The sequence below is a fragment of the Phytophthora cinnamomi genome (assembly GCF_018691715.1).
Source record: "Phytophthora cinnamomi strain GKB4 chromosome Unknown Contig127, whole genome shotgun sequence".
In the NCBI taxonomy this organism is placed as follows: domain Eukaryota; phylum Oomycota; class Peronosporomycetes; order Peronosporales; family Peronosporaceae; genus Phytophthora; species Phytophthora cinnamomi.
In genome coordinates this window covers 984,644-997,841 of record NW_027151060.1, presented here as the reverse complement: position 1 = coordinate 997,841, position 13,198 = coordinate 984,644, and the positions used below count along the sequence as shown (strand labels likewise).

Sequence of the window (13,198 nt, the reverse complement as noted above, 5' to 3'; positions counted from 1 at the left end):
GTTGGCCCGACCTTGCGAATCTTTAGGCGTCTCTTCGACAAAGATCGCAAATGAGCAAATGAGCGCCGCTCGTTTGGCATTTCCAGACTGGTCGGCCACTACCCAAGCCACTCGCGCCTCGGAAGCAGCCTCGCCCAAGCACCAACCATGTTGAGTACGTCCCAGTGCTCCCAGAGCCGTCTCGCTTCGCTAACTCTGCTACTTGCTTGGATGCTCCAGGTCGCATGCTCAAGTCCAACGCCCGCTACATCGCGGGGGCCGGCGCCGTGACGCTCGGGCTGGCGGCGTCGACGCTGGCGCAGACCAAGCCCGCTGAGAGCTCCAACTCGACGGCCGAGGTGCTGCTGGACATCTCGGGCCGCCTCAAGAACATCGAGCGCGACCTGGGCATCGGCGGCGGCGGCGCGGCGGCCTCCAAGCCCAAGTACAACAACTACCCCGTGCTCACGCCCAAGCACAAGAGCCTCATGGCCAAGCACCTGACGCCCGAGATCTACCACAAGCTCAAGGACCGCCGGACAGCCAGCGGCTACACGATCGACCAGGCCATCCAGACGGGCATCGATACCCCCCACCTGGGCGTGGGCGTCGTGGCCGGCGACGAGGAGTCGTACCAGACCTTCAAGGAGCTCATGGACCCCGTCATTGAAGGCTGGCACGGCTACAAGCCCACGGACACCCACAAGACGGACATCGACCCGTCCAAGATCCGCAACGGCAAGATCCCGGACAGCTACGTCATCTCGACGCGCATCCGCGCCGGCCGCAGCGTGCGCGGCCTGGCCCTGCCGCCTGGAACTTCGCGTGGCGAGCGTCGCGAGGTGGAGCGCGTGCTGTCCAAGGCACTGAGCAACCTCACCAAGGACCTGGCCGGCAAGTACTACCCGCTCAGCAAGATGACCAAGGAGGAGGAGCAGCAGCTCATCGACGACCACTTCCTCTTCCAGAAGCCCGGCGGCGGCACTTTGCTGACCAACGCGGGGGCCGCCCGTGACTGGCCCGACGGACGCGGCATCTTCCACAACAACAACAAGACCTTCTTGGTGTGGGTCAACGAGGAAGACCACATGCGAGTGATCGCCATGCAGAACGGCGGCAACATCCAGGAAGTGTTCGACCGCTTCAGCCGCGGCGTGTCGGACGTGGAGGAGGTCGTCAAGGGCGAGGGTCGTGAGTACATGTACGACAACCACCTGGGCTTCGTCTGCACTTGCCCGTCCAACCTGGGCACGGGTCTGCGCGCTAGCGTCATGATCAAGTTCCCGCAGTTGTCCAAGGAGTCTGAGCGCTTCTACAGCTTGTGCTCTGTTCTGGGCCTCCAGGCTCGTGGCTCGAAGGGCGAACACTCGCCTCCTGGCCCGGGCGGCGTCTACGATGTCTCCAACAAGGCCCGCATTGGCTTCTCGGAAGTGGAGCTGGTGCAGACCATGATCGACGGCATCTGGAAGCTCATTGAGCTCGAGGAAGACCTGAAGAAGGGCCGCCCGATCGACAAGAAGGTCGCTGCCATCTTGAAGTAAGCCCGTGCACACACGAGTATGTATGCATGCATACCGCCCAACGCGAGCTTGAGACGATCAAGTGGCGCTCTGTGAATGTTGAAGGGGTGAATCGGTGGGTCAGATGAAGCCTCACCGCGTGAGTCAGGGAGGAAATCTACGAGAGACAACAACATGAGCTGAAAAAAAAAATAAAAATGTCAAGTCTCTTCATCACACAACCGACTTGCATTGCCAGCGCGCGCTTCTCTATCAAGCCAAGGCTGCACAACAACGACGAGCTGCATTTGCCTGCCTGCTTCCGTACCAATCTACCTATGCCCGACCTGACGCTTGAAGGTTCAGCATATTTACAGGGCCTTGGTGACGCCCTCCATGTGCTTGACGACCTCCAGCACCGACTTGAAGCTGAAGGGCTCCGTGGCGGCCATGTCGGCCAGCACCTTGCGGTTCAGCTCGATGCCCGAGCCGTTCATCTTGCCGTAGAGCTTCGAGTACGAGAGGCCCTCCTGGCGCGCGCCGGCGTTGATCTTCTGGATCCACAGCGAGCGCATGTCCTGCGGCCATTGCAACACAATTAAAGCGAATAAGCAACATAATAACAATAGCCAACTACACGTAACAAAAGTTTTAATTTACGTACGCGCTTCTTCTGCTTGCGGTCGCGGTACTGGTACTGCAGACCCTTCTCCACGCGGTTGATGGCCGTGCGGTAGCACGAGTTGGCGCGGCCGCGGTAGCCCTTGGCCATGGCCAGGATCTTCTTGTGCTTCGCCCACGACATGCTGCTCTGCTGCTGCTGCTGCTAGTGCGTCCTTCCTGCCTTCACAGAGTCCGAGTCTGCGGTGGGGAGCTCCTTTGGTGACCACTGCCCTCGGGTCCGATTTATGTCCAATCAGAGACACAATTTCCCCTGATTGGTCGAAAGTGTTATTGCGGGAGTTATATACTGCGAGCCGCACACCCGAGCGGAGCCGAGGCAACCGACATCATGATGCTGCAGCGCCTGGGCCGCCGCGCGGGCGCCACTTCCGTCCAGCGATCTCTGCGCCGAGCAGCCATGACGCAGCCGCAGCGACGCGGCTTCCACTTCAGCTCGGCGGCGGGCAAGCCGGACGGCAACGGGCGCGTGGCCAGCGCCGCGTCCTTCTTCCTGGACGCCAAGGCCGCGTGCAAGGGCAAGCGCTGCGCGCTGGGCAAAGACCACAGCGGCATCGGCGCCAACCCGACCACGTGCGGCGAGGACTCGTTCTTCCTCACGCCCGACGTGGTGGGCGTGGCCGACGGTGTCGGCGGCTGGAACGAGAACGGCGTGGACCCGGGCAAGATCTCGCGCAGCCTCATGCGCAACGCGGCCGTGTTCGTGCGCCAGCAGACGGCCAGCAACCAGAGCGCCACCACGCAGCAGGTGCTCGCGCACGGGTACAACCAGGCGCTGCTGGACGACGAGGTGGAGGCGGGCAGCACCACCGCGTGCATCGTGCGGCTCAAGCAGTCGCCCGAGGGCAAGCCCGTGCTCGAGTACTCGAACCTCGGGGACTCAGGCTTCGTGGTCATCCGGAACGGAGAGATCATCTTCCGCAGCAGATTCCAGTACTACGGACGCGCGCCGTACCAGCTGGCCAAGATCCCGCTGCGGTTCAAGCAGTACGGCGCCATCGAGAATCACCCCGACGATGTACGTTAGGCTGATTAGTTGGTGGAGAGGTGCTTTGTGCGGGCTTGCTTACCAGCGCTTGTCGTCGCGCTGTAGGCGGACTCGGGCGAGATTGATGTGCAGGATGGCGACCTCGTGGTGCTCGCGACCGATGGCGTATGGGATAACTTCGCCCCTGATCTGCAGAAGGCACCCTCGCAGTTCCCGGTAGGCCCCCTGCATGTGCTGGTTTGGTTTCGGAAGATTGCAGGTGTTAACGAGCGGTGTTTTGTTTTTTGTTTTTTCTTTGGAGCAGCCTGTGCTTTCGTGGCGACGGTACTGGTCGGGCGAGCTTGCGTCCTTCGTGGATGTGATCGCGGAGAACCCCGACAAGGCCGCCGAGAACATCGTGCTGGCCTCGCTCCGCCACAACCTCAAGCCGGACGACATCACGGTCGTCGTGGCGAAGGTAGTCGTGGTGGCGTCCAAGCTCTAGAGCGCAAGTTGATGTCCGCATCCTCGCATAGATAAATACAGCGAGTCGCGTTGGGAACTGATTGCTTGCTGTATCACTGTCGAGCTTGGCGTCATCGGGCGTCATCGGGTGTAATCGATTATTCCACCACGCATATGGGTACACATTCAGCAGTCCGCTCCTACACATACAGCAGTCCGCTCCTGCTGCGCTTGCGCTGAACTTGCTGCCGCCTCCTGCAGCAGCAGTCCTGCAGGCCATGGTGGGTCAACGAGTGTCAGGCTGGCACTGCCAGCAGCCCGGTGTTGAAGTGGGTACGCCGGCTGGGATTCGCTGATAGTCCAGCCGGTTTTCGGCCAGTCACGCCGCCTTCGCCGCACTTGACTTCAGTATGGGCAATAAAATGGAACGAGTTTTCGAGTGATCGCAGCACTCCCGCTTTTGACCCGCGCTGGCTCCGTCGCGCCTATCTTCCGACCCGCGTCGTGGCGACGCCGCCCTGAGACGAGCAAGCCCCGCCTCCGCCAGTCCACCAGCCCATGGCGTCAGACCAAGCGCGCCCGCCTGCCCCGCCAATCCGAGCGCACTCGGACGACTCCCAGCAGCGGCACCGTGCGCGCCCCGGCAGCGCGCGCCTCGCCGCCGCGCCGTCGCCGTTCCACAACCTGCTCACGGCCCGCCAGCGCCGACGCACGTTCAGCGGCACGTCGGGCGAGTTCAACGAGCTGCTGAACCTCGAGAGCAGCACCGCCAAGTCCGTCGAGGTGTTCCGCGGTGAGGCGCGCGGCATTCTGCACGGCATCTTCTTCGTGCTGCTGCTGCGCTTCGTGATGGCGCTCGTGGTCACGGTGGGCACGCTCGGGTTGGCCGCCGTGCTGATCCTCATGGTCAAAGAGCCCGGCGCGTCGCTCTCGAGCTACTTGCTCTTCTACTCGTGAGCGTCGTCGCTCGTGTGGTCGTTAAAGCCGCTGGCTGTTTCGAGACGCTCGCAGGTTGATGGGCGGAAGTATTTATTGAAGAACCGCGGATTGCATTGCGTGCGCACAACGAGGGAGCTATTACCTTGTCAATAAAGGATTCGAGTGCTTGGATCATGACGTCGAAGGGATGGCTTTGCCACGCCCGTTCTCAAGCTTGGTTAAACGCAGTAGAGAGGGTTAATGCAACACACGGCGATGCTAGTGTTCAAAGCGGTGGCTGGGCGTCCTGGTAAGACCCTGCAGTGCAAACTCATGCTACCAACATGCATCACCCCCTCTTTATCTTCGGTTTTGTATATACGCTTTTGTATGTGGTGGCCGATGGTTTCCTGAATGGTACCCGTCTTGACACTTCGCAATTGTCAACCAACTGCTCGGAGCTACCATGCTGCTAGGAAGGCTTTCTCAAGTAGCCCACATTCTTCCAGGAGCAGGCCCAGCAGCGGCGGGACAGCTACACTTTCAAGGCACCACTCGCGATGGCTTTCGGAGAGAGAGGGCCACGCATCGCCTTGCCTCAAGCGTCGTGATCATGCAACGTCGGTGTTCTCTTACTAATCTGTTTGACATGCGATGTATGATGTGTAGAAGACGAGTTTTGAAGACTTGGGTGGGAGAGCGGGGGCCGTCCTATCATGCGGCTTCAGTGTATGCACGAGTTCGCTTTCTGCTCTAACTTGGTGAAGGTAAGACACGATTGCTCTTGCTCAGGCCCTCCGAAAATAGCATTGTCAATAACATTATTTCCGAAAATAACAATAAATTACGCATTTCCGCGGGTCAAGACATTTACTGCGATAACTTATTTTGTTGACTTGTGATATTACATAATTTATGACAGACATCTTTATACAATTAATTTTGCTGCTAACCAGCCATCTACTAGGTTCCAGTTGTTCAGAAGCGCTGGGATCATTGGTCGTCCGCGTTGCTAGTCACCGGCAGCATTCACGTTTCAATTTTTACCGCCCAAAGCCACCAAGTCCCCATTCCCAGCTTGGCCCGCGCACCCGCCCCCCTCTTCCTACGTACACCAACTCCCAAGTCTCGGGGTTCTACTTCCGCCCGTGCCGTGACGAGAATGACGAGGTGATTCTCGAGAATTTCCGCTGCCGTTGCGGCACGGTGCGGAAGCAGACCCATCGGAACGGGTACTCCAACCTGATGCAAGATGTCAGGCGGGAGCATCTTGATTACGAGACTGTCATGCTCGACGCTACGACGGCAGAAACAGTCTCGCTCGTCAACTTCGTACGCCACTCGGCGCTCAACCTCCACGGCTGGATGGTATGGATTGTCATGTGCAACCTGCCACTATCCTTTTGTGAGAGCCGCGAAGCAAGACGGTACGTGTATACATTACTTTACTGTGCTTACTTTACTATCGAAAGTAACGGCTTTATTTTATGGATGTTATTCAGCTACTCCAGCCTGGACCCCATCTCGGAGGAAACGCTGCGGGCTGGCATGGACGGGGTCGTCGTTGCCGTCGAGCGTTCGATTGCGCCGGAGCTTCCATCACGCTTCGGCATCATGCTCGACGGCTGGACCCACGCATCCGAGCACTATATCGCCGTGTTTGCGTGCTACGAGGTGAACGGCAGCGCAAAGACAACGCCCCTCAGCATGGCGCCGCTGCTCGACGCGCTGGACGAGGACCTCTCCGCCCAAGGGCACCTCGAGTTCGTCGCCACTGTAGTGGGTCTAACTTGACTCACTACTTTAGCTTACACGTTGCGCAACGTGTATGAGGAAGCGTAAGTACTTAGTAATTACTTAGGTTAATTATATTTGAGTACACAAATATAAGTTAACTTTAGACAAGACTCCAAGTAGCTAGTTTAAGGTAAAATGAGAACTGTATTGTTTGTAAATTGATCTTCCTCTAAAATATGCTAAAAACTGTTTATCATCTATGAAAGGGTTGGCAGCGGCTGGCTGTCAGAGCCCCGCTAATATGCATGTCTCTGATTGGTAGAAAGATGCTGCTTTCTACCAATAGGATCTTTTGGTATGTGTGGACCACTCACTGTGGTGGTCCACTTCAATGTATCCATCGGTGTGTCTTACACCAATGTGAGGAAGTATCCAAAACGTTTAACAGATAACCTATCTGTTAAATTCACAAGTGGCTTGCAGCCACTTGTACGTGTAACCCCGTTACACCATCCCCCCCTTAAGGTTAGACGCGCGGGGTCCCCGCACGTCAATCTCTGGAATTGACCATTCGTCAATTCTCCGCGTTTGGAGAAGAAATCCGCGCTCATTCAACGATGAGCGCGCCTCAGAAGAAGTCCGCAAAGTCGATGGGGAGTCATCTCTCCATCGACGACTACTTCGAACGCCAAAAGGCGAAGTACGGTGACGTCGTCGACTTCGACGACGACGATGAAGACATGGAGGGCGAGGAGGACTCGCCCTCAAAGCGTAAAGACTCAGTGTCGAGCGAATCGCTCGACCCTCACGCCAAGAACGTTCGCCCGCGTGAAGGGGGACGAATCGGACGCTTCGAGTTCGAAGCGTTCGCGTACTGAGAGCGATACCCCACTCGCTTCCGCTGGGGCTCTCAGTACTCCGCGCGCTGCTGCTGCAGCGCGTGATGTTAAAGCTCAAGGCTCTCCGCGCGCTGCGCCTGCAGCGCGCGACCCATGGATGCCGTCCGCGTCCGAGATCGCGGACCGGTTTGGGAACTCGGTACCTCCGAATGAGGTGCCGCTGTACGTATGCAGCGCCATCAAAGATGACGCTGTGGCTGCCGAGCTGCACTTTGATGCGGAAACGCATCAAAGGCGCGATTACTACATCGGACTCTTTCATGAGCTCCGATGGTTTCAAAGCAAGAAGACCTCTTCTCGCAGCAAAGTGCCCGAATGGCAGGCACTTTGTCAAAGCTGGAACGCCTTTGTTGAGAACTTCAACAAGAGGCCGAGTGCTTACCGTGATCGGATTAAGCAAGCGCGTGATCGCTTCGAGACGTACTCGAAGCGTGGAAAGCTGGAGCAACTTCATGTTGCTGCTGAGGAGGCAAATGTGCCGTGCGCTGTGCCCGAGGGCTTTCAGTGCACGAAGTGCTTTCCAGGCGCGGTCCGCTTGAGCGACCGCGACCTGAACGGGTACACGTCGTTCCGTGTGCCCGAGAGTCTCAAAGAGCTCCGTGCTAAGTTCTTAGCACGTGAGGGTTCGGGCGCTAGCGATGATCGCAGCGCTCGTACTACTTCCGCTGCACCAGCGCGTACTGCTCTTCGTACGCCCTCACCATTTCCGGAACGTCCTCCAGCAAGACGTTCCGCGGCTCCCATGTATCTCGATGGGGAGGAAATCCTCTCCAACGAATACGAAAACGAGCCCCTTGAGGGTTCGTTTTCGGGATACTATGGTCAACAATCCGCTCAACAATCCAGCGGGTTGAGCCGCGGGCGTCACGGATCGGCGGTGGCGGGGTGGGAACACGCCCGGGTATGATCAGCCCCGGGCTGATCAGTATGCGCCTCTCCACGACCGGGTGACCGTCGTGGAGCGTCTGCAGGGCGCTGAGTTCGCCGCCCTAAAACAGGAGCTGGCGAACCAGAAGGCCCAAGTCGCGGCGGTCTCGCAGACCGCCTCGAATATCCAGGTCGAGCTGGGGACCCAGATGAAGGGTTGCTCCAGCGCGTCCGCGCGCTGGAGGAGAGGTTGCTCGTCGCCGAGGCCAAGTCCTCCGCTTCTGCCTCGGCTCCTGCCGAGGCTTCGGGTCAGCCGAGCTAGATGGCTCGTGCTGCCGGTATGGCTTCAGCCGTCCGACGTAAAAGGTCGGATGGAGGCGCATGCTAGACGGTATGTCTAGCGTGTATGCGTTGCCGTGCCGTGCCAACACAGTGAACGGCCCGATGAAGCGCGGAGCAAGCTTGCTTGCTCCGAAATCCAAAACTGCATGTTTAGGCAGGTTTTGTGTAGCTAACAAAACTAATGAACCAACTTTAAATTCATTTGTGTTGCCTCTGCCCGCATTGTCTGCGTTCAGCTTCTGTTGATCAACAGAAGCTGCTATTGTGTCTTGGACAAACCGAATCACGGCTTGTCTTTTGGTGATGAAACTGATTGCATCCGAGCTGAAGTCATTCAGCTCGCTCTCCGCTAGAGGCCCGGCCTCTGCGTGGTTCTTTGCGGTGTCTGCGCCCTGCGCAGATCCGTGGTCGTTAAGCCATGTTGTTAGGGGAGTCTGCGCCCTGCGCAGACTCATGTGGTTTGTCCATTGTTGCAGCTGACACTGTGCAAGTGTCAGCGGTTTTCTGCGGCTGCTGTATTGCAGTCGTAGATCCTCCCCCACTTAAAGTGGGAGCCATCACTCCGAGTAAACTCGGTAGACGTGGATGCCGCATGGCATTCACGTAGAACGGTGTATGCCCTGTCGAGGCATGCACTGAGTTATTGATGGCAAACTCTGCCATCGGTAAGCACTCGCTCCAGTATTGGAACGAGTGAGCGTAGCTCTTTAACATATCGACGAGCACGCGATTCACGCGCTCGGTTTGACCGTCCGTCTGCGGATGATCCGCAGTCGACATGGAAAGCTGGCTCCCAAGAAGTGTAAACACTTCTTGCCACAGATGCGCTGTGAAGCGCGGGTCTCTGTCCGACACGATGTCGGACGGCATGCCATGGTGTTTGAACACCATGTCGACGAGCAGACGGGCTGTCTGCTTTGCGGTCACCTCTGCTGGCACCGCAGCAAGATGTACCATCTTGCTGAAACGGTCTACAAAGACCACAACACCGGTGTTCCCTCCGCTGTCCGGGGGAAGACCAAAGATGAAGTCCAAAGACATGGACTTCCAACACTCCGACGGAGTCGGTAGTGATTACAGTGGAGCCTGCGCGAATGGCGCAGGCTTCACGCGTTAGCATACCTCGCAAGCACGGATGTACTTGCGCACCCACTTATACTGGTGGTGCCAGTAGAAGTCGCGCGTGAGAAGGACGTAAGTCTTCTCACGTCCGAGATGTCCCGCAGTCGGGGCATCATGATACTCGTACATGATCCTGAGTCGCAGGTCATGGTCATTTGGCACGACAACGCGATCCGCGTTGTCGTCGACTGCGTTGTAGAGTAGCAGTCCGTCGTGCACACGAAAGCGGTGTGCACGCGCTCGAAGGTGCTTGGGCAGCTTCTGACGGGACTTGTCAGAAGGCGCTGTGCCATAGGCCAGCAAGAGCTTCGCGTCCGCGTCGTGCGCGTACGCGGCCTTCACATCATCCAACAGAGATGATGTGGGTTTGCTCGATCGCATGGCGTCAATGGCATTGACGTCAACAGCTTCTGCATAGTCTGGCCGACGTGATAACGCGTCGGCCACCACGTTCAATCTTCCGGGTTTGTATTCGACCCGGAAGTTATACTCCGCAAAGAATGAGAGCCATCTCGCCATTCTTTGTGAAATGTGGCGACTTCACTGCGGTGCGCAGTGAAGCATGGTCGGTGTAGACCACAAATGGTCTACTCCCAAGCAAGTACACTCGGAACTTTGCGAGTGCATACTTCATGGCAAGGAGTTCCTTGTCATGCACCGGATAGTTGCGCTCAGCTGGCTTCAGCTGACGCGATTGGTAGTAGACGACACGATCACGGCCCTCGTGATCGTGCTGCTATCAACGCGCATCCGATCGCGAAATCGGATGCGTCACACACTACGTGAAATGGGCGATCTTGGTCAGCCACTGCCAAGATCGGCGCCTCAGTCAAGCCCCGCTTGACTGCATCGAATGCCTTTTGGCAATCGGGTGTCCAATTCCACACAGCTTCTTTCTTAAGAAGCTGTGACAGCGGGCGGATCTTGCCCGCATAGTCCTCCACGTACTTGCACAAGTACGTGGCCAAGGAACTGCCTCAGTTCCTTGACACTTGAAGGCGTTGGCCATTCATTGATCACTCTGACCTTTTCCGGGTCAGGGCGAACACCATTCTTCCCTACGAGACACCCGAGGACGGGTATCTCGCTCGCCCCGAAGATACACTTCTTCAGGTTCGCGTAGAGCTTATGCTTTCGCATAAGCTCAAGTAGCTGCCGGAGATGCACCCTGTGCATCTCTACGTCGGTCTTCCCGTCCACAGCCCGGCTGTGGATGAATACATCATCGAAGTAGCTCGGTGCGAAGTCGCGCACCGAGCGCAACAAGTGCGTCACGCACCTGTTGAAAGTCGTAGGGGCATTCTTAAGCCCCTGTGGCATTACTAGCCATTCCCAGAGCATGCCGCTTGGCGTGCTCACTGCCGTGAGAGGGATATCGCTCTCACGCATTAGGATTTGATAAAATCCATCTCGCAAGTCGAGAGCACTGTAAACGGTGCTCCCGGCCATCGAATCGATGATAGCATCTTTTCGTGGTATCGGCGTCTGCGCCGGTACCGTCGCATCGTTCAGCTTGTTGTAGGCATGAACGATGCGCCATCCGCCCTGTGGCTTCTTGACACAGAACGTCGGAGCACTGTGCGGGGACTTTGATTCCCGCACTTGTCCTGCTTTGCGACGACTTTCAAAGAAGTCGTCGATCGCTTTTACTTGCTCTCGCGGCAGTGGCCACTGCCGCGTGACACAGTACTTCGTGCCCGACACGAGATCAATCTCGTGCTGAATGCCCTTATCCTGCGGAAGCTCCGCAGGAATGTCTTCCGGGAGTACGTCTTTGTACTCCCTCAACAATTCGTAATAGGGACTCGACTTCAGCGAGTCCCAACCTTGTTCCTCGAAGCGCTCTCGCTTCGTCTTCGCACTGAGAGTGTCTTCACTCTCAGTGGTACTTCCCATGAAGAGCTGCCTCAGCTCTTCGCTCTCGCTACCCGTTCTTTCGCTGTCGAAGAACGCAGACTTGCTCGATGCGTCCATCGTGCAAGTCGCGTGAAGCGCTTCCAGCTCATGGCTGGAAGCGAAGTCAACTCCGACGCCGTCGTCGGAGGACTAGCGAGTTCCATGTCGCGATACTGGAATCCAGTATCAGGTGCGCGTCAAGACGCTTAGCGTCTTGACATTCGGCGTCACCGCCGCAGTCTGCCCAGCAGACTGCTCTTGTTGCGTCTCGGTCCCGGACCGAGACTTGCGCAGCGTTTTCCGCTTGCGCCGTCTTCTTGTTGTGCGGAGCCCGGCTCCGCACAGTTGTTCTTCTTGTCCAGGCCCGGCCGTGGACAGTCGTTCGTCGGCGGACCCTGTCCGCGGGCGCGCGGTATCAAGCCCGGCTTGACCGCATTTTCCTTCGTGCAGCCCGGCTGCACGGTAATGTGTCCTTCGCCGGCAGACCCTGTCTGCGGGCGCGCGATATCAAGCCCGGCTTGATCGCATGGCGCTTCGTCGTGCAGCCCGGCTGCACGACAGCATGCAAATTGCGTCAGTGCGGTACGTTTGCAACCGCCCGCACTGTTTGCAGCGTCAACTCCCGGAGTTGACACGCCTTCGTCACCTCGACGCCAATCATTGGCGGAGCCCCTCATGACCGAGGGTGCGTCGGCTCCCGGAGCCGACGCGTCGTTGTCGACCTGACCGCTTCGGGTCAGGGACTGTCCCTTACACGCTTGAACGTGGGTGTTGGTTCCCGGAACCAACACATCTTTTTCTTCCGACGTCGGCAGCATTGCCGACGTGGACCCCACTTGTGCGCGCCCTCGCGCACTCCTTGGGCACTCCGGGACAGCGGCATAAAGCGCTGTCTCGACTGGTGAGCCGCGCGCACCTGCTGGTGCGTGCGCTGCGGTAACAGGGCCATCGCTCTCTGTTCCGCTGTCGCGGCCGAAGCGCACGAGCGTGCGCTTCTTCCAGTCTGTCACCGGATCATGCCGTGCAAGCCACGGCATGCCCATTACTACGTCGAACTTATCGTCCAGGTCCAGGACGATAAAGTGTTCGACAAACACTCGTTGTTTGTACGAGAAGCGCACGTTCACGACGCGCTTCTCGGTCTTCACGATGGCACCTGTTGCCAGTCGTACCTCCAGAAGACTTCGAGGTGTATCTACCTCCTCGAAGTCAAGTCTCGACAGGCTTCGTAGTCGAACAAAGTTGTTCGACGCGCCTGAGTCTACCAAAGCTCGAAGAGAGTCACTCGCTCTCTTCGGGTAAACCTTCAAGATGACTAGGTTTGGCCTGTCATCTTGTTTCTTGCAGTGAGAGCTGGTCTCACTGGGGGCTGCAGTCCTCAGTGTCGCGTGCCCGATGTCGGCACGCGCGACTGCATTACCAGTAGGGCGCCCCGCGCCTACTGGATGTTCGCGTTTTTTGTTGGTCCGCGGCGATGCCTAGCATCGCCACGACGGCCACCTCCAGGGGGCATGGGAGCTGTGCACTCCCGTGCAAAGTGACCGATCCTTCCGCAACGGAAGCATCGCACGTTACCTCCCTGCTGCTGGTAACCAGCAGTTGTTGCGCTCGAGAGGTCCATTGGTTCCGGACCTCCCGTCCTCGCTACCGGGCGTGGTTGCGGCCTCGGCACGTTCACATGCAGTTTAGCCTGCCGCAGGCTAAACTCCTCTTGCATGGCAAGAGTGATCGCAGCTTCGAGAGTACTCGGGTACTCTCGGAAGAGATAGGTCTTCACAGGCCCATCTCTAAGTCCTTTCATGAACGTGACGACCTTGGTCGCCTCG

At 57.9% G+C, this 13,198-nt stretch overlaps 5 protein-coding genes across 5 annotated transcripts; 4 read left to right on the top strand and 1 right to left on the bottom strand.

The window, feature by feature from the left end:
- Positions 1-147: 147 nt before the first annotated feature.
- On the top strand, positions 148-1,520 carry IUM83_07279 (Creatine kinase B-type; the record flags this gene model as incomplete). The annotated part of the gene is made up of 2 exons (XM_067931562.1): positions 148-154; positions 220-1,520. The coding sequence occupies 2 exons, from the start codon at positions 148-150 to the stop codon at positions 1,518-1,520; spliced, it is 1,308 nt and encodes a 435-aa protein (XP_067780342.1).
- Positions 1,521-1,849: 329 nt separating this feature from the next.
- On the bottom strand, positions 1,850-2,283 carry IUM83_07278 (50S ribosomal protein L20; the record flags this gene model as incomplete). The annotated part of the gene is made up of 2 exons (XM_067931561.1): positions 1,850-2,056; positions 2,143-2,283. 2 exons carry the CDS (start codon positions 2,281-2,283, stop codon positions 1,850-1,852), a joined length of 348 nt encoding a protein of 115 aa, XP_067780341.1.
- A 207-nt stretch (positions 2,284-2,490) lies between these two features.
- Positions 2,491-3,631, top strand: IUM83_07277 (putative protein phosphatase; the record flags this gene model as incomplete). The annotated part of the gene is made up of 3 exons (XM_067931560.1): positions 2,491-3,177; positions 3,253-3,363; positions 3,452-3,631. The coding sequence occupies 3 exons, from the start codon at positions 2,491-2,493 to the stop codon at positions 3,629-3,631; spliced, it is 978 nt and encodes a 325-aa protein (XP_067780444.1).
- A 518-nt stretch (positions 3,632-4,149) lies between these two features.
- Positions 4,150-4,548, top strand: IUM83_07276 (uncharacterized protein; the record flags this gene model as incomplete). The annotated part of the gene is made up of 1 exon (XM_067931559.1): positions 4,150-4,548. One exon carries the CDS (start codon positions 4,150-4,152, stop codon positions 4,546-4,548), a length of 399 nt encoding a protein of 132 aa, XP_067780485.1.
- A 1,248-nt stretch (positions 4,549-5,796) lies between these two features.
- On the top strand, positions 5,797-6,303 carry IUM83_07275 (uncharacterized protein; the record flags this gene model as incomplete). The annotated part of the gene is made up of 2 exons (XM_067931558.1): positions 5,797-5,936; positions 6,012-6,303. The coding sequence occupies 2 exons, from the start codon at positions 5,797-5,799 to the stop codon at positions 6,301-6,303; spliced, it is 432 nt and encodes a 143-aa protein (XP_067780242.1).
- Between the last annotated feature and the right edge of the window lie 6,895 nt (positions 6,304-13,198).